Source organism: Copadichromis virginalis, linkage group LG19 (assembly GCF_057382275.1).
Source record: "Copadichromis virginalis isolate Kocher_CV1m ecotype Utaka linkage group LG19, C_Virginalis_male_GT1.1, whole genome shotgun sequence".
Lineage (NCBI taxonomy): Eukaryota > Metazoa > Chordata > Actinopteri > Cichliformes > Cichlidae > Copadichromis > Copadichromis virginalis.
The window spans coordinates 8,209,712-8,230,067 of record NC_140636.1 but is presented as its reverse complement, the minus strand read 5'-3'; the positions used below and the strand labels follow the sequence as shown (position 1 = coordinate 8,230,067).

Genomic DNA, 20,356 nt, shown 5'->3' with positions numbered 1-20,356 from the left:
AGCTATAATATGTACAAACAAACAAAACAGAATTTCTGTCCTTTTGGCTTTTCTTACAGAAAAGCTGGTATAGCCATAAAATGCTAGCTGATGTATGCTGACGGGTTTACATTAAGCAACAGCACATGCATAGTTGTGGTGGTTGTAGGTGTGACTGTACATGAAGTCCCCATGTCACAGCAGAAGTCCAGAGTGGTGCATATTAACAGTATATTAGACACGAATGTTAAATGTGTCGTGGAAAGCATGAATTAAACTGTCTTGACTGTAGACAACATTAATATTAAGTGTGTTCCAAGACACAACATGTTGTACCATAATTTCCGCAAAGCGCACACATGTGTCTCAACATACATTTTGAAACTATTCTTGCAAGTTTTACAGCTCAACCTCCGCCATGGCCATTCACAATACACCAAAGTGTATCAAAATGATAGATTTTTGTTATTTTACACATTTACTTCTTACAATTTAAGCCCAGTTGTGCCGACAGATTTATTTCATTTACTACAGCAGTATTTCTTTATGATGTAGAAAAACAGACGTACTGTTGAAATTGTGCTTCTTTGTCTTATATTAGGAAATCTTAGTGATTAAATGTGTAGTTAAGTTTCTTTATACCGACAGGTTTCACAGGTCCGGCCCACATAAGATCAAAGTGAGCTGTATATGGCCTGCCATGTAAAATGAGTTTGGCATCCTTGCACTACGCAACAAGCATCAAAGTTGGGTTTGAGTTAAATAACCTTGTGTTTGTATCGTTCTGTTCTGTCTGGTGTTGTACTGTTACTTGCAGTTTTATTTGGAATGTTGCACTTTATGTAGTCCTGTGTTGATTGTCTATGTAGCACCATGGTCTTGGATCAACACTGTTTCCTTTCACTTTGTACTGTACCACTGCAGATGGTTAAAATGACGATAAAGCCAGCTGACTTGACTTGAATTGAAATAAAGAGAAAACCAGCAAGCCAAGCGAGCTAAATGAAGCAGTCAGATGATGGACATCCTCCAGTAGCTAAACAAAGAGATGGGAATGACAAAGGTGAAGGTGAACAATGTATTGGTAAAAAACCAACAGCAGGCTGGGAGCTGGAAAGATGGAAAGCTCATTAATTTGTTCAATTCAATTCAATTTCTTTATTGTCCCACAAGGGGAAATTAATTTAGCAGCAGGATAAAAGTAAACAGAAGAATACTTTAAAATAATAATGACAATAATAGTGATAGAAAGTCCAAGGACAGTTATTTGCCATTGAGGAGACAAGATGCAGTGAGGATAAAAGAGACCTGGGCCCGTATCCCTAAAGAATCTTTGTGCAAAAAGTGGCTCCTAGCGGCCAAATTCTAAGAAAATTCTCAGAGTCATGACGTTTTCTTAGAATTTCCCCTAAAAGTGACACGACAATCCCAGTTAATATAAAAGCTATTCCTCAAGATTCCTAACGCTTAAAAGGGCTCCTAAGGCGAGATCTGCTAAGAGCAGGGAAGAGGACTTTTAGTGGCTTAGGAGTTCCCCTAAGCAGCTGCACAAAATGGCCAACAGAAGAGGCAGGAGAGATGTCCTGCAAACACTGGATGACAGGGAATTATTGAGATGCTACAGATTGGATCGTGCAGGAATCATGTTTGTGGTGGATCTCCTTAGAGATGCAATTACTTCACCAACTCGACGCCACAACACTATTACACCAGAGACGAAAGTAATCACAACCCTGAGGTATTTGGCATCCGGGAAAATGCAACAATGCAGCAGTGATGACTTGGGTCTGCAATCACAGACATTGCTAAAAGCTGAGCCGTGTTACCCTCGTTAAGACCACACTGGACTTGTAACGTTGTGATTTCTACTTCATTAAGGACAGCCCCTTGAGATAGGCCATCTTGTTTTCAACAGGGTCCATATGGGAGTGAAAGTACAAAATATGTCAGCTAGGATATTAATATGAGCAAATAAGACACAAATCATTATTTGAACAGGGTGTAATGAGTTTAAGTTTTCACATATTTTAGATTCTAATGTTAGGCTATAACCCCTACAGCTTACTATTCATTTTCCAGATATTTTCTTGAATGTGAAATATTATTTACAATTACAGTCAGCATAAGATTAGAGTGTATAATTATGTTTATTGATTTGAGGGTACATCCTTTCTCATTATCACCAAAAGCTCATTTCCATCAAACTTGTAGGATCAACCAATCACGGCTTTTGAAATGATGACTCATACCTAGTAACGGGGTCAACCACACCTCCTCACTAAGATAGGATTTTTCATCCATTCCTTGCTCAGAGTTCACTGAAAATGTTCTGGAATCACTTCTAAGCTAAAACTCCTGGCAAGGAATTTTTAGGTTAAGTTAGGAGCTCTCTGAGAGGATTCTCAGAATCTTTAGGGATACGGGCCCTGGAGTCTGGAGAATAGAAATTCCACAGTGGTATTCGCTACATTACATCTCTGTCAGTCAATTATTTTTTACTGCTTCCAATTCAATTTAGTGTCAGTTAGTTTACTAAAAAACAGAACAAAAAAACCCCAAACAAAAACAAATGAAGAGAGAAGAACAGAAACGGACTCAGCATGGGGGAAAAGTATTCTTCCACTTATCCAAAATCTAGTGAAGTCAAAATTTACAGTTATACTGAAGTAACAGAAGTATCCAAAAATGAGGCCGTGATGATTCACCTGGCTGAGTGTGCTCTCAACGGCTTCCCTCACAAACTTCTCTATAACAGAGTCCTGGTGCTTGTGTTTGTCAAATGAATGACAGTAAAATTAACACATTTTGGCTAACTTACCATTAAAAAGGGGAAATTGTGGGGAAAAAATACTGAATTGAAACATAATTAGAATTACATTTAAATTCCATTTCACTTTCACCACAACAACAATCCCCTCAAGCTGTTTTATATTTTATATTTATTTTACATTTATATAAAACACAGAGAAAGCCCCAGCAATCAGATGACCCCCCTCCCCCCATGATATTAATTACAAGTTTTAAAAATCTACATACAGCTCTTTTAAACCTTTAATATTTGCTGCTGTATAAAGCTACAATTATTTACATTGTAAATACTTTTTATAATTTTTTTTATTGCATAAGTAAATGAAAAAAAATACTTTTGTTCATTTGTGCAAAATTTTACTATGATGGCTAAAAATGTAATAACTGTGGACAGGGTTGTTCTTTAACTGCTACACATGCATGCAGAGACTTTTAAACACAAGTATGTCCCAAACATACACTGGAAACAATGGATATAGTCATCTGTTAGCTTGTGCACACCCACTTAAAACCTTTAGTTGAATATGTTGGTTGGTTACCAGTTACAAAGTAACCTGTTTTAATGTCTATTTTAATCAACTTTACACAACGGAAATCATAATTTATCAGACAAGACCTCATAGTAGTGATGAGTATTTGTCAAAAATGGTGAAACTTCAGATTTGCTGTAATTCAAGACCAAAAAAGAAGCAAAATTTCAGCTTTTATAAGTTCTTTCTTTTTTTGGGGGGGGGGGGGGGGGTCTTTTAAATGAACCATAAATTATTTAGTATTTTATATTACAAATTTACTTTAAAAAGTAACTCTATAGCCCATGGGGCAGTTGACTCATTAACAATCAGGCCAATGGTCATCAAAAAAATCATAGTAAAAAACTTTTAAACAAAGAATAATAATACTCAGGTGCGGTAATCTTACCTTAAATTTGTACTTCAGTTTATGTAACTCCCAGAAGGTTGATTCTGTTCATCTGGATTTGGCGCTTTCAGTAGGAGAAACGTTTTATCACTCATCCAAGTGACTTCAGTCTCAGCTGACTGCAGGTTTCCCCAATCTTATAAACAGTACCTTTGTGCAATGACTGAAACTAGCTCACTGAATGAATAATGGGCTGTGAAGTCAGTTTCTTGATAATTAATTAATAATTAATGTGCAAATGCACGGTTTATAAGGTTGGGGATGATTGAGCATGCATCAAGACCTTCAGTTTATGTAAATACTCATAAACATGTTTACAAAACTTTGATGATGAAATCCACAAGATCCACTTTAAGGCTGTCTTTTTTTTATTGACGAAAGTCTTGAATGGACTGTTTACAATAAGTTACATTCACTGATAACAACGCACCTGCGTTCATTCTTGTTTGGATTGCAGGAGCAAGAGAAAAAGAAAAACCATAGAAACCCTGCCATCTAGTGGCCTACACTGACAAGTGCACAGGAAGGATTGAGACCAAGTGGAACAACGTTAGTTTAACATCCCTTTAATGAGTTCAGTCATGTAGAAGAAGAAATAGCTCACAAAAACAAATGATTAATTCCATTTACTAATATATTTGACTATAAAACTTTACAAATATGTATTTAAGGTTATATATACATAATTGAGAAAAATACATCATTTTGCAAGGAAAGGGGATCGTAATTCTTACAGGAGTAACATTGGCAGTACAAATACACATAAAATATTTTCACATTAAAATGTATTTTCGCTAACATTTCTGTGCTGAAGAAACTCTTAATGACGACCACAGTAACATTAACTTTGGATAATTGAGCACTCTCAAGCATAAAAGGGGACAATGCTGGCTTTTCAGAGCAATGCATATGTACAAGCACATAAAACCACACGTTACCATCTCACAGCCTCATAAAGGGAAGAAATCGCTGTAGTTTCTCAGTAGATCAAAGTGAATTTACTAATATTGACTGTATAGTCGTTCTTGGTGTGCTCTAGTCGCTGCAGTTCCATTGGTCTAAATTAGACTTGGCAGCAGATTAAAATCAAGCTTAACAACATCTCTACATTTTCTGCATCAACAAATTAATACTTGCACCATTCTCATGACAATGAAACTTCATTCAGTAGTTTGGAGGTGTATTCTGCAGTAGTACTTAGTGCAGGCAGAACTGCTGTGCCCAAAATCAGACCGTGTTAATTTGGCTTACAGCAATAAGGGCTGGAGTGTAAAGTTAAAAAAAAAAAGGAGGATGTGTCAAACCCAGCTTTGTTGCAGCAAGTTCACACTGTCATGACTATTTATTTGATCCCTGGAATTTTAAGTGATTACAGTGCCACTTAAAAATGACAATGTGTGTGGAAGGGAAAAGAGACAACTGAAGAATATTGAAATAATTTATGGGGACTAACCAAATTTGGAAGACGGCAAATTGAGTCAACTCATGTCCACTCAAGACCTTCAGGTGGGCAACAAATCCTTTAAAATGGGCGGGTGTTTTAGACCAAGATTCTCTAAAATGCCCAGACTGCTTCATCACACTCACATTCTGACCCAGCTTGGACTAATGGGATAAGGATGAAGGTCCTTATTGTAGTGGTGGAAGTAGAAACAAAAGCATTTTTTACAGATGTGCGCCTCCAACGTGGAGAATAAATCACTCATTTAACTGACTGCAAGTGCATTTGATTTGAGAGGAAGTCACTGAAAGTTACTCAGCAGTTTAAGTCATGCCTTTGACCTTTATATTGTAAAAGGATTAACCTTTTGACTGAACCGTCTGATGATGCACACGATCAACAGTTACAGTGCCCGTATGTACAAACCATAGCATAAAAGTGATGGGAAATAGTTACGGTGGAAAAGAGTTTATCAGTTCCTAAGAGCAACAACTTGACAGCCTGGATTGAGAATCAGGTGCCCTTCGGATCCAGTCCTGCTCAAAAAATGGTGTATTTTTTATTCTATGTATTCTGTTCATCGTCCAGTGTGTCCCATCTCTGAATGTAACTAAGACAACAACTGTTTTAGTGTATCAATGAAATTAACAAAATAGTCCTCTTAACGTACACACATTAAGGCATAATTGATCCAGAAGAGAGAGGGGGAAAAAAAGAAGAAGAAAAAGCACAGCACAAAGAACAACCTAATGTGAATCAACACCAAGCACACCCCTTTTCAAGGCTTTGCCTCCAAGCCCAGCACTGCTCACAATCTGAACGTCAGTAGCAAAGAAACAGTCGTGAGGACTGTTTCTTTGCCTACAGTGTCCAACAAAGTATCTGGCATGACCCTCCCAGCCAGATACTTGACCGTTGATACTGGATCAGTCTTGGAAAGGAGAAAATTTCCGCTGCAGAACCCCAGAGGACAGCAGAAAGACAGGTGAATGGGGAGTAGGCAGATGGACTGACAGGAAGCCACAGACATACACGACGATCCGGATCCCTGGATCACTGGATGACTTCAAAGTAGTGCAAGATGGCCATGATGTGCTGTGGCATGAACACATAGCCGGTGTATATGGCCATACCAGCCACAGAGATCAGCAGGGAGTCTGAAGGAGAGACGTTAAGGAGGAATTTCTGAAGACATTCAAGTTTTACTGCAGGGAACCACAAACAAACTCTAACTGATGTGCCTTCAACAATCAGTAGCTGGTAATGTGATTTACATCCAACAAACACTGCCTGCTAATGGATACAGGCTGGCAGCCAGTTACACCTGCATGCAAATGTTTGGCCACCAAACAGTCAGTGACCTCTTTTCCTGGTTTGTGAATAGAAAAGATATCAATACAAGCCCTGCAAAATGTTAACTGGCTTATATAACAGCTGTGGCTAAAGTGTAGACACAAAGTCTCATAATTTCAGTAAGGCAAGTCAAACTTTAGTGGTAAATCTTCTAGCAACTGGAAAGAATTTCAAACTCGTTCGGCAGGATTTACATTCCAGAAAGCAGGGAGGAAAAAATATTTGAAATAACTTTAAAACTATGTACAGAGATAGCCACAATAATGCTCTCAAAATCACACTATTGAGCGTAAAGCATGTTTACACACTTTATAATTACCTTGCTAATGTAAACAGGAAAGCAGACTGTTGCCATCATTTTGCTCAAAGCATGGTCCAATAGACATTTTCATTGTTGAATGTCCTTGCTGATAGCTATCATATAAGATCACCACTACACAAAAAGGCAAGTTGCAGAAGGCTCTGCAGCTCTTATACTTGCTGCTTTCCACAGGCAGCATCTTCCAGTGGGAATATGTGACACTGTTGTCTTGCCTGACAAAATTACTGTGCTTACAAGAAAATTAGCAACCGCATCACACACACATCTGAAAGCTCCTGGTTCTTCAAGGACAGAAACTGCTGCTTTTTATCATCTTACATTTTTAACTTATGACTCAAAAAGATCATTTACAGTACCAGGAAACTTTAGGTGGAGGAACTTCAGTGTTTATTTTTGCTCCATTTAGCTGTAAATGTTGTACAAAACAGATTTTAAACTTGTGACAGGATGTTTTGCAATGAAAATAACCTTGGAGGTCACAGCTCTCTACAGAGCTGTACACCTTCTATCAAGTGACCAGATATTTCCTAACAGATTTGTCAACCAAGAAATTTTGTCAGTCACTGACATTTTCTAACGCTCATTCACTTGCTATTCCCGATAGGAAAAGAAACAGGAAAAAACCCAAACCCTTAAATACTTACAAAACCTACAAAAGTCTCATCAGCCACTGGAAGTTAAGTTCATCGTAGCCATAATCTGCTTCCTGTAGATCAACAATAAAATAACCAGTGTGATCCCTGAGCGACTGCGTCAAGTTATTTGATGAGATGCAGGCCGATAACGATCAGGAAGACACAGTAACACACCTGACCCTCGGAGGGAGACGAGATACACCCCGACAGTGACGCCATCATGCACAGAACGTGATACTGATGACTTCCTGCACTGCCACAGATCAAAGTACAGTCATAAAACCATCAACAAGGGGTACACTCTAATTATTAACTTCGTTCAGTTAACATTGTTTGCGTTTTTTTAAAAGCATAAAATTAAAATAAAGGTCATACGTAACGTGTATGTACTTCACGCGACAATCACCTGACCGACTCTCTTACAGTAGCTGAAGCTAGCTTAGCTTTGATGCCGCCCAAAGAGTAAACTAACCGCACACACGCTGGACTTGAAAGGCAAAGTACACAGCACGACAACAAAGTGTGAAACATTCTTTAATGTATCAATGAAAGGAATTTGACGCTTTACTCAAGTCTGTCACTACAAACACGTTTCTTTATGTCAACTAGGTTATGAACTAGGAAGCGGTTTACGCACACATCGCTCCAGTTTTCATCCGTTTATACACAAACCAATTACAGATTAAAACACATAACTTGTAGAATAACATTTAGAGCAGTCTCTACAATGTGGCGGATGAGTGTTCAATTCAGAATTGACTAAGCTGTGAACTCTTTAGCTTTCAACGATAACAAGGGCCGACTCGGTCTATATGCCGCATTTGCCATAAATCACCGCTCATGTGTTAAAATGCTGTAAATGGTTTATACAAACAACTGAAGCTATGTTTACTTTTACCCAAAGTTAGCGCTATCAGTGAAAGATCTAGGCCAGTCAGGCTAGCGTTCGGCTAAAGGTAGCAAATTAGCTCGGTAGTACATCCCTTCAGAAGCCACTTCAATACGGAAAAAGGATACTGAACACCGTCCTCTCCCAGGGCTCCAGCATGTACAAGGCTGTCACCAGAAGATACTGGTAGTAAAACCAGGATAACTGCTTCCAACACTCTCCAAGTGCCATGGTCCAACTTTTAAAATCAACTTTGCTCCTTCCTCGCGGCTCTTATCCTCTTTATGTTTCGTGGTGAGGTGTTTTGTGCTCACGTAAGGTTTAATCGCGAGGCGCTGGTTTCCGGCAAATCACAACTCCGCGTTCAACCGTATGATTGTGACGCAGACCAGGGTGTTCCACCTTCCTAATTTCAAAATAAGAGTCAAAAGTAACTTTCAACACCACATCAAAGTTGGATTTATACTCTATGTTTCAGAACAGCAGCTCTATTTTTATTTGCTTGTTTATCTTGCTTTGCCTTAACCGAGTGCCCATCTTAGTGTATTTTCTTTCCATTAAGCATCAAATATCTTGGTTCTTTAAAACAGATTTTGAGTCACCCCCCAAACCAAAGCACTCTACTGGCCCAAACACTCACTAAAGCACTAAATGTGGATCATTCCATGGCTGAATAGATTCCCCAACAAAATGCTATACTCCCCAGTTTGAAACACATTTCCTTAAGAAGTACAGATATTTATGAAATCAGTTAACTACCAATTAAATGTCAGGAAACTATATTATGATCATACCAACTGTGTACAAGTGAGGCAGACAAAGCACTGTCTCTATTCCTACAATTCTGATAGACATCAGAACATTTACTTACCGAAGCCATAACTGTGGCATGCATATGCTGAAAATTACCCGTCTCAGGCGAGATTATTTGTCAAGGAAAAATGATGTAGCCTTTCAAAAGTTTCAGAAAACTGTATTTTTTTTGCATTTTAAAAAATAAAAACAGCAGCAAATGTAAAACTTTTAGAAGTTTTTCAGTGTCAGTGTGATTTAGTCTATATTATTTATGGCCAATTACACAGGCCACATTAGCATGATGGCAAAATTGCAAAAATACACTGATAGTCGTAGAAAGTTCTGTGGCTGCTCTACTAACAATGCACAATAATGACCAGCATTCAAACTACAGCGGTGCAAATTGGTCGAAAACAAGCAGACACTATGAGTGTCGAAGTATTCTGCTAATAAAATAACAAAAAATCTAATAAAACAAGGCACAGGTTTGATGATGCTCTTGTTAATATAAACAGCATTGTAATTCAGATTAATGAGGGGAAGCTAAAGGAAAATCAATATGTTTTAATATAGGGGCAAACTGTCCTGTCAGAAATTGATGAGGAATTTGTGTAATCAAGTGGGAGGAGGTGAAGTATAGGATTCAACCAGAGGAGAGCTGCATTATGCTGACCTGTACCTTAATAAATCAGATTTGTGTGACCGATTTAAATTTTCTACTCCCAACATTTTTGCTCTCCAAATTACACACGCAGTAAGACAAGACACAAGAACACCGGAGTCAACGGCAAAAGGTTGTGTTCAGGCGCAGCACTTAAAGTTTTACAGACATGAGGTGGTACATTTTTTCTAATGCTGAAAAGGATTTCATTTTTGTTACCTGTTGAACAATGTGTTCAAAATGTGTATGACAAACATGATCAGGCGACTGATCACAGACTGATTTGCCATCTCAGCCGTGACGCTGAAGCAAAAAAAGCTGTCAAAACTGTTGTAACTCCTGTAAACACAACACTGACAAGTTATCACTGGCGCCATGATCTTATTTGCAGAAAAAGAAAAAAGAAGATGGACATTTACACATCCTGCAAATACAGAACAATAACAGCGTTAACTTAAAGTGATGAGCACACGTCCAGCGTTCACTCCCCTTTAGCTTTGCTTTGGTGAGCATTTTGGATATAAAGACAAAGATCTGAGCCACGAGGTGTGAAGTTAGAGACAAAGTCCAGCTCAGACCTCGTTCAGTCCTTGTCAGCAGTGGCTGGCCAGGATGTTGAAGAAGTGGTAAACCTCATCTTTATCGAACACGGCCACCTCAGTGGAGCACTCAGAGCACTGCACCGGGTGGTACACCTCATCAGCATCCATCCCCATCGCTGCTGGAGTCTCATCCGCAGGCGTCTCTGTCTGCTGTCCCCTCCTCCTCTTCCTGTTCCTCCGGTTCTTCTCCTGCTGGTTTTTGTAACGCAGCACCTCCTCTCTCTTGACTGTGCAGTTCATCACAAACATTGCTCGATACTGCGTGCGGTACTTCTCGTGCCTGAACGGACACAAGAGTGAGTGACATTTTAAAATGACAAAATCTCTACAAACTAATGAACATTTCTCTTACAATCACTTCAAATCTTTTTTAAAAAACAAACAAACAAACAAACAAACAACAAAAAACTGATGTAGAGTATGAAGTGACTCACATGCCTTGTGTTGTCAAAACAGCTTTGACTGTGATACTATGATCCCTAATCTAACCAGGCTAATCAGAGACATGTAATGGGAGTTGGGCAATGGCCCATTGGCTCTCCTTAGTCAGTTTTTATTCATATTTTCATCACATATTTAATCACTCCAGCTTGTCAAACATGGGAACTAGTCCTGTGCATATATGAAAACATGGGTGTAGCTTTGGTGTCAGTGAAGTAAAGCTTAAGTGGAAGTGGATTAACCTGCATTCTTTGTAATGGCCAGCAGGGGGGCAGCAGGGGGCGAGTCCTAGCTTTGCGAAAAGGTTTCCAGTTGTTTGAAGTATATGGCTAAACGGCCCTCAGCTCCTGTTATCTGTGCCCTCAGCAAGGACATTCTGGATAAGTTAAATCACCAAATTAAAGTCATAAGGCTCCAGTACACCCTCTGCTTTGGTCGCTTCACACGCTGCAGCAAGCTTATCACGCAGTCACTTCTATTTATGCCCATTAGGGCATAAAGGAAGTCAATGCATTATTTGCCTGAATGATGGGTGTCGCCACTCAAAGAATACCGCCAACATCAGCACTAATATATGAGGAGAAGAAGTCAAAACCCCAAAGTCTCAAGTTTTCAAAATGTTTCAAAATCTCCCTCTGTATATGTGTATGTCTCTGAGCTTCTGTCCTGGAATATCATTAAAATGGTGATGAAAACCTGACACAATCGTACACTTGTGTTCAACCCAGCTGCGACAGCTGCAGTGGAACACTCCAGGTTACAAAATCAAGAGTTGCACCACAGGTGGAAGATAAATCAAAACAGCAGTGTGTGCGAACTGATGCAAGGTTATTTTCAGTGCACACTGCCGTGCTTTGGGGCACACGGTGAGCATATTGAATACAACATGATGTTGTTCTCAATCACAACAAGTGACCTGAGCTCTCCTAAAATATATTGCATGTGATACTTTGGCACGCTGTGCATAAACAAGGATTAATACAAACACTTTTCAAAGACTTTTCTTAAAATGTCAGTATTATTACGTTCTAGCAATTTTCCCTCTGCTGGACTGAAACTCCACTGTGTAGGACATGAAGCACGTTTTAGTGTAATAAAAAAGAAACTTGGCCACTATCAGAGATGGTATATGTAACACTACTCCATCATCAGTCAGATTTTGTGGATGTCAAACTTCTGTAGAGGCGAGCAGCTCTGTGATCTCAGTTAACATTAGGCTGACACCTTAATCTGTTGTGGAGCCTCACCTCTGACAGTCCAGGCAGAGCGTCGTCATGCAGGCGGGACAGTTAAGCACAGCGTCGCTGTGAGGCAAAGCTTGAGGGTGGCGAAGCTTTGAGTGAAAAGCTGCAGCAGGTCGTTTTCTTCTGCTGTACCTACACAGGAAGGTAAGAGGTGGAATGAGTCTCTGGAGGGAAATTTAAAAAAAGAAAAAAAAAAGAAGCAAAAACATCTGGTGGCATGTGTTTTAGAAATTGTAAGAGAATCTGTGTTACTCTCTCCTCCTGGCGTCAACCCAGGCCTGGTCTCTGTCGTCCTCGTCGGGGTCGTACAGCAGCTCGTCATTGGTCGGAATGGTCCGCTGTCTCCGCCTCTGGCTTGTTGAGCTGCCTACAGAAGAAATTTTAAATACTGTTAGTGGCAGGTTGTACATGTATTCTGTCATCATGATTCAGTTAAAAGGACTGGATGTTAAAGTCCCTGATAATGCATTGCTTTAGATGAAGAGACTCTCGAGGGATGGCTGTTATGAGGAAAAGGCAGCCTAGAAACTTTGCCAGCAGCACACATCGTTGTGTGCCTCAACTTTCGGTCTTTTACCCAGGCTAATCTGCCATTTTCCTTCCTTGGTTAGGTTTAGGGATTAGAGATCGATCTAGATTATCATTTTAAATTTGGGACACATCATCAGTAGTGGACCTTGGATTCATCAGGTGTTTCGGCCATTATCACTAGACACCCTCATCCAAGGAGGCCCTGCCAGGGTCGATCAGGCCCTGGAGTGTGTCACTGGTTTATGTTAAATTGTTACTTCTCTCCTTTTTTCTTCTGTTCAGTTTCCTACAGTTTATTTTCTATCTATTCACTGCAACTGAGAAATAATACTTACCTCTTTAGCATTTATGGAGCCTAACTTCTTCAAAGGGATAGAAAAGGTGATAGCGAGAAGTAAGACAATGACATCTTAATGACTGTTAGTAACCACAGCAGGAAAACCAGTTCTCTTACTCGGTGTGCCGTCCTCCTCTGAGTCCGAGTCAAAATAAACCTCATCATACATCTGTGGGTTAGAAAGTCCAGGACCACCAACAGCACTTCCTTCCCCTTCTGCTGCTCCTCCTCCTGGTCGTTTTGAGGTCTCTACCAGAGAACAAACACACAAATGCTAAGCACAAACTGTATTTACAGAGACGGTCTGTCAGACACAGCAGGATAAGTTAGTTAACCTTGGGATTAAACTTGGCTTCCTCCTATACCACTAGTGACACAACATAATACTTGTTTTGTGCTTAAACATACGCTGCAGCACATTATTTAGTGAGTCAGAAATTAATGCTGGGCTTACACTGTGCGATTTGTGGCTCATTTTGAGCCGATTTTTCAGTCGTGCGACTGTTTTGGGGATCGGCCCGAATTTCGCCTTCATCGTGTTTCGTGCATCGTGTAGTATACGTAGGGTATCGAGAAGCGATTAACACCTCACGACCAGCTCCCGATCATCAATCGCTCGGTCGTAAGAAAACCAAACCTGCTTGAAATCCTGTCGGCCGTCGTGAGGGTGTCACAGCAGCCTCTCACACTGCGCACGCGCAAACACAGAAATGAAAGTGAAAAAACGGGGCACACGACACAAGCGATGGAGGCACAACTTGTAGAACTTTGGCAAGCTCATCTGAGCCTTTCCCATGTGGCCTAACAAAATTATCATGACCACAACAACCGTGAAAATAATTGGATGGACATTGCTGCTCAATCACAGCTGCCTGATCAATGTTTTTCATTAGCAATTTAGCAAAGTTGATGGTGGCAGTGTGCGTGTCTGTGTGAGTGAAAGACAGAGAGGGAGAGCGAGCGACAGATTTTCCGTTATAATGAATAGCCTTTATTGTCATTGTACAAGGTACAACGAAATTGGAGTAATAATAATAATAATAAACTTTATTTATAAAGCACACTTAAAAACCAAGGGTATGCCAAGGTGCTTAACAAGTAAAACTTCCCACCACTCCCTTGGTGCAAAATGCAATAATAAATATAAAATATAAAAAGTACAATAAAACAACCAAAGTACTCAAACAATAATAAGTACGATATATACAGAATAGCAACATTCATATAATGATAGTATGAATAGCAGCATAATATAGTGACAGTGGTAAGTATGGTATAGTTAAGCAGGTTCAATTGTTTTGTGCCTTTTTACTACGGTGATAGCTCTGGGAAAGAAGCTATCCCTGAATCTGTTTGTCCTGGTTTTATGTGACCTGTACCGTCAGCCTGATGGTAATAGTTCAAACAGTTGATTACTGGGGTGAGAGTAGTCCTTAATGATATTGCCAGCTCTGCTGAGGTACCGAGAGTTTGCAATGGCCTCCAGGCTGGGCAGAGAGCAGCCAGTGATCTTCTGGGCTGCGCTGATGACCCTCTGCAGTACTTTCCTGTCTGCAACTGAGCACCCTGCATACCATGTTGTTATGCTGTACGTTAGGATGCTCTCTATGGTGGCTCTATAGAATGTCACCAGCAGCCTCTCCTCCAGGTTGTTCCTCCTGAGCACTCTCAAAAAATGGAGACGCTGCTGGCCCTTTTTTACCACCACTGTGGTATTTGCAGTCCAGGACAGATCATCAGAGATCTGCACGCCCTTCATGTTATGGACGCACAGTGTGAGCACTGAAGTCGCATCAGAGCATTGGGGCGTATAATGTGAGCATCGTGACCTGCGAACTTCTAACCCCTGCGAGTCAATCGTGCAGTTTGAGCAGAAGCTGAATAACGTGACTGAAAAACAAACAAACAAAAAAAAAAACGCACAGTATCTGCCCAGCTTAACAACAGTGGCAACGCCGGTTGTTTTGGAGCCAGAAGTGGCCATAATTGGACAAGATGATGGAGTGCTAAGTTTTACTCAGCAAATAAATGAACCACACAGCTGATTATTTGTAAGATATTTTCATTAAAAATGCTCAAAACGACAACATCACAAACACTGAATTAGCTAAGATGAAGCTTTGCACACAGCTTTTGGCTATAGCTGCCATCTAATCAGTTAATAGAAAAGTAAATCCAGACATATCACTAAGAAAATACAAATACTAGCAGCTGGGTGTTACCTGCTGCTGGTCCCCAGGTTCCCTGCATGGTCTTGATGGTGGAGCTGAGCTCTGCCTCCATCTCTTTTTCAAAATCATCCTCGCTGGATGACTCGCTCTCCCCAGTTAGATACTCTCTGATCAGCTTCTTTTTCTGGTCCGGAGTCCCGTTCAGGAGCACGTCCAGCTCATCCTCCGAACTGAAACAGAGAAAAAGTTTTCAGGAAAAAACCCCAAAAAAACCCACAGACTCCCAAACCCAGAAGATTAAGAAATTGAAGTAACCATTCATATGTTATTCTGCACACGTAACATTATATCATCTGGTGGTATCGTATAGTATTTAAAAGACCAAATAATTAAGCACTTAATTTGAAAACCAAGAATCCACGTCGAAACTGTCGCTTTAAGCTTAACTCAAAACCAAAATAAGTTGCCTGTACTCACTGCATCCATCGGTACATACATATTTGCTGCTTTAATAATGAATAAACTTCAGATCTTCAGGTAGACAAGTTCTTTTGAAGTTTTGGACACATCAAGACATCGCAAGACATCACTTATAACTATTAATAATTATGACGTCTTGCTTAATTTTCTCCAATTTAGCGCCATAATAATAAATCCAGAATATTCTTGGCTAATTAGGGCAATAATAAGCATCTACACTCGTGTATTTTATTTTCTTCTCACCCGCTTTCCTGCAACATTTAGACTTGTAAAAATCTGCCGCCTTTCTATAAACATAATTAAGCAGTAACATCCATGTCACGTTAAAATAAATTCACCGTAAAGAGGGGCTCAGCGCAGTCTCCCTGCTATTCTAGTTTGTTTACATGTTAGCTCCCAGCTAGCTAACTGCACTTTAGCCTCCCAAAGCCAAAGCTGCGCTGGCCCCTAAAAATAAACACCCGTGTTATCCTCGCACCTGCTGGCGGCCCGCTCTTCGTCGCTCGGCTCTTCGATCTCATATGACTCAAAGTCTTGTGCTTGACCTAGCTTATTCATGTTAAATGTTAGAGGAGCGTTAATTACAATAGCATGAGGTGCTGATAAGTTAGCTACAACACGCCAAATTGCTTCTTCCGCTTCCGCTTCTTCTTCGTTTGTGTTTAATAAGGGTTGGTAAGCGTATACTAAAGTCTATTACCGCCCTCAACTGGGCTGGAGTGTGGGACAGGCTCTTAGGGAGGAATATAACAAAAGGATGAAAAAAAACCTGCTTTATGTTATAAAGTTGTATATATCCCCAACAGTGTCACCAGCAAAGCACCTCTACACTATCACACCTCCTCCTCCATGCTTGTAGAGACCATCCGTTCACCTTTTCTGCGTCGCACAAAGACGCATCTCAAATTTGGACTCATCAGACAAAAGCACAAATTTCCACTGGTCTAATGCCAATTCCTTGTTTTTCCTAGCTCCAAACAAATCTCTGTTTGTTGCTTTTCCTTAGTAGTGATTTCTTAGCAGCTATTTGACCATAAAGGACTGATTAGCACAGATGTGTCTGCTTTGGAACCCTCTTTTCCGGACTGACTGAACTTAAGTAATAATGGACTGTGATTTCTCTTTACTTAGGTGACTGCTTCTTGTAATAATATGGAACAAGGTTGTCAGCTGTGTGCCAACCTGACTTCTGCACGACGCAACTGATGGTTTCAACCCCATTAAGCAGGCATAGTTGGTGCTGTGGGAAACATTAAAATCTCACACTCCAAGCCCCGCATAATCACAAAAAGAAATTTAAAGAGTTTTCAGTGAGCAAGCTTTTCTTTATAACTTCTTCAGTTTTACCCATATGGAAAAGATATATATAAATCTTATAAAGTTTGTATCTGTCTTGTGTGAAACTTGTATGAAAAGCATATAAGAGTGAAAACAGATATAAGATCCCTTGAAAAATTATATAATGAAACTTGTATGTTTTGGATACTTACTAAAACAATGTATGAAAGTAATGCGAAAGTGGCCACTTTCATGAGTAAATCATGTAAGCCTTATATGATTTACTCATGAAAGTGACCACTTTCATGAGTAATCACATATAAGTTTTTACTATTTCTTTTCCGTATGGGTAACTGGTGTCGTATTACATTGATTGACAATGTCGATTTAGCTTGGAAATATTTCCAGAGAGTTTTATCTGCTTTGTGGACAAACATGCACCCTTTTGTCAGGTCAGAGTTAAAGGTCGGGTGGGCCCCTGGTTCAGTTCTGAACTGGCTGGTCTCCTACATGAGAGAAACCAGGCCTGGGCAGCTGTGAGATCAGATTCTGATGGTGATTGGCCACTTTTTCATCAGCTGCAGAAAGGCCAACTGTGACTACTTATTGACTTTAACCACTGACACTCGAAATGACCCTAGCTGGTGAGGTTTTGGCAAGCTATAAAGTCTCTCTGTCAGCTCTCATTCCACAGAGCTACCTCCTCACTTAATTATTAACTCCACTCCTGTGTCAGACAAAACCAAAACTCTCAATTGTTGTAACAAACACTTTGTTGCTTCTTATTCTGTGTAGCACATACATATACAACTCTGCTGGCAGTTCCTCAGTTACTAATACTTTTTCCTTTACACCCTTTATGGTAGAGGAGGTATGTATCTGCTCAAGGCATTTCCATTGAAACTGAGGCGTCATACAAATATCTAGGCATTGTGATTGATGACAATCTTTCCTTTAAGCTATGCATTGACCACCTAATAAAGAAACTGAGGGTGAAGCTGGGGTTCTTTTTCAGAAACAGATCATGTTTCTCTTTCACGGCAGGGAAAGGACTTGTTGCTGCCACTTTTTTACCCCTCCTGGATTACGGTGATATACTTTACATGAATGCCTGTGCTCATCTGTTGGATTCTGTCTATCATGGGGCATTAAGATTTATAATTGGCCATAAACCTTTAACACACCACTGTACTTTATATTCTCTTGTTGACTGGTCCTCATTGCTTTAAGCAGGACGGTTCATTGGTATCACTTTATGTATAACTCTATTTCTGGTTTGCTGCCCTCTTATTTATCAGAGTGCATGTTACACAAACAGTTTAGTCATAGACTGCGGTCTCAGGACATCATTACGTTCACTGTTCCACCAGTTCATACAGAGCATGGAAATAAGGTGTTCTCCTTTTCTGCCCTGTCTTCACATTATTGCAGGATTTGAAGCTCTCTCAACTGATTCCACTTGCAGACTTTAAAAGACGAACACATGTTTTTGTGAAATCATCACTGGGAACTTGTTCTTGCCTTTGATATGACTGTGTACATTAGACGAGTTTAGCTATTTTATTGTTTCTGTTGTTGTTGTAAGTTTAATATGTTTGTCTGGAACAGGTCTTGCTTGTAAATGACACATTGAGTCTCAGTGGGTCTACCTGTATAATAAAGGTTTAATAAAAATAAAAATGTAAACACAATATTGAGTTTTTAAATGATTTCATTCATTCAGAAAAAACAAAAAGCCACCCTAATGTACCCAGCCCTGTATCAAAAAGTAATTGGTGTGAGGCTGCTTTGATGTTTGACGACCTGGACAATTTGTCGTAATTCATGGAACCATGAATTTTGCTCTCTGCCACAAAATCCTGAAGGAAAATAGCTAGCCACTAGCTTGTACCTTGAAGCTCAAGAACACTCAGGTTATGTAGGAGCACAATGATCTGAAACACACCATCAACTTCACCTCTGAAAAAAAGGTTGTCGAATGGCCTCGTCAAAGTCAGAGCAGTTTTAGACGCATGACCTTAAACAGAAAACCCTTCAATGTGGCTGAAGTAGAACAATTCTGGAAAAAAGAGTGGGCCAAAATTCCTCTACAGCTTTGTGAAAGACTCATTGCCAGCTATTACAAATGTCTGATTGCAGTTCTCGCTGCCAAGGGTGGCACAACCAGTTATTCTGTTTAGGTGGTAATTACTTTTTCACACAGGCTTGGATATGTTTTTTTCCTTAGTAACTGAAATCATCATTTCAAAACTGCAGTTTGCATCAACTGCGTTTTATCTTTGTCTAATATTACAATTTATTGGATGATCAGAAACATTTAAGGTGTGACAAATACACAAAAACTAAAAACTTCTTCACAGCACTGTATATTACCTTATAACATTTGTGCACTCAAACAATTTTTTTCCCCAGGTGATGAAATAAATTAACAGTTTGTTTCATTGGTTGAAATGGTCATTTCAAGAGTATTTCATGTAAGAAAGCCATGAAAGCTGACTGCATCACTGATACTGGAGGTGATTCTCAGGAGTCAGGTTTTGATGGTGATGCTGGCATGTAGGCCGCACATCCACAGTAAAGCACTGGCTTCATTAATGCAGTTTGTGCACCATCTTTAGTCGTCAGAGGACATACTGGAGGATCTCTCGACACCTGTCTCTTCTCTGTTTTGATATTGTCCGTTAAAGCTTTGGTAAGCATTGGTGAAATATGCCGTGATAACATTTCAGCAGAGTTTTATGCCGTATTTATGGATGGCATGGTGAACTGTGTCCACAGACAGTGATTTCTGTGATTTCAGTGACAGAATCATGCCTGTTTTTAATGCATGTGAAATCCCCAAAATCATCACCCAGTGTTGATTGTTGACCTTGCACACAGATTTCTACAGATCTAGTGATGATATAATACACTTTATGAGATATTCTTTTGAGATAAGTCTTTTTTTGTTGGAGAGCATTATTCTGAAGTTGTTCTATTTTTGGGGATGCTTTTTTTTTTGCAGATGAGTGAAGCTCTGCCAATCTTTACTTCTGAGAAACCCTGCCTCTCTGAGATCCTTCTTTTATACCCAACCACATTACTGACCTGTTGTCATTTAACATAAATGGCAGCAAAACGTTCCTCGAGCTGTTTCTTTGTAGTACTACTTACTTTTCCAACCTATTCTTGCTCTTTCCTAACATTTTTGTTTCAGCTGAAAATGAATAGATTTTTTTTTCTAAATAGTTAAATGTGAATTGTCAATAAAATGTGGATTTTTAGGATTTACAGATCATTCTGTCTTTCTTTATATTTTACACAGTGTGCTAGTGTTTTTGGAAGTGGGGATGTATTTTCTTAGGTGATTAGAGATCGTCCACTATTGCTGAAGGAGAGCCCGACCCAACAAGACACTACAAAGTGGTTGATATTTACAAGATACACGTAGACGTGGTCGTGTTTTTTGTCTTGCCAGATGAAAGATGCTTA

General features: G+C 39.7%; 2 protein-coding genes across 2 annotated transcripts; both read right to left on the bottom strand.

The window, feature by feature from the left end:
- Window positions 1-4,255: 4,255 nt before the first annotated feature.
- sptssa (serine palmitoyltransferase, small subunit A) lies at window positions 4,256-8,715 on the bottom strand. The gene is made up of 2 exons (XM_085441906.1): window positions 8,474-8,715; window positions 4,256-6,303 (listed from the first exon to the last, which is right to left on the bottom strand). The coding sequence occupies exons 1-2, from the start codon at window positions 8,574-8,576 to the stop codon at window positions 6,200-6,202; spliced, it is 207 nt and encodes a 68-aa protein (XP_085298032.1). The 5' UTR covers window positions 8,577-8,715; the 3' UTR covers window positions 4,256-6,199.
- Window positions 8,716-9,689: 974 nt separating this feature from the next.
- On the bottom strand, window positions 9,690-16,258 carry eapp (e2f-associated phosphoprotein). The gene is made up of 6 exons (XM_085441974.1): window positions 16,086-16,258; window positions 15,179-15,357; window positions 13,074-13,205; window positions 12,341-12,455; window positions 12,092-12,220; window positions 9,690-10,683 (listed from the first exon to the last, which is right to left on the bottom strand). Exons 1-6 carry the CDS (start codon window positions 16,163-16,165, stop codon window positions 10,395-10,397), a joined length of 924 nt encoding a protein of 307 aa, XP_085298100.1. The 5' UTR covers window positions 16,166-16,258; the 3' UTR covers window positions 9,690-10,394.
- Between the last annotated feature and the right edge of the window lie 4,098 nt (window positions 16,259-20,356).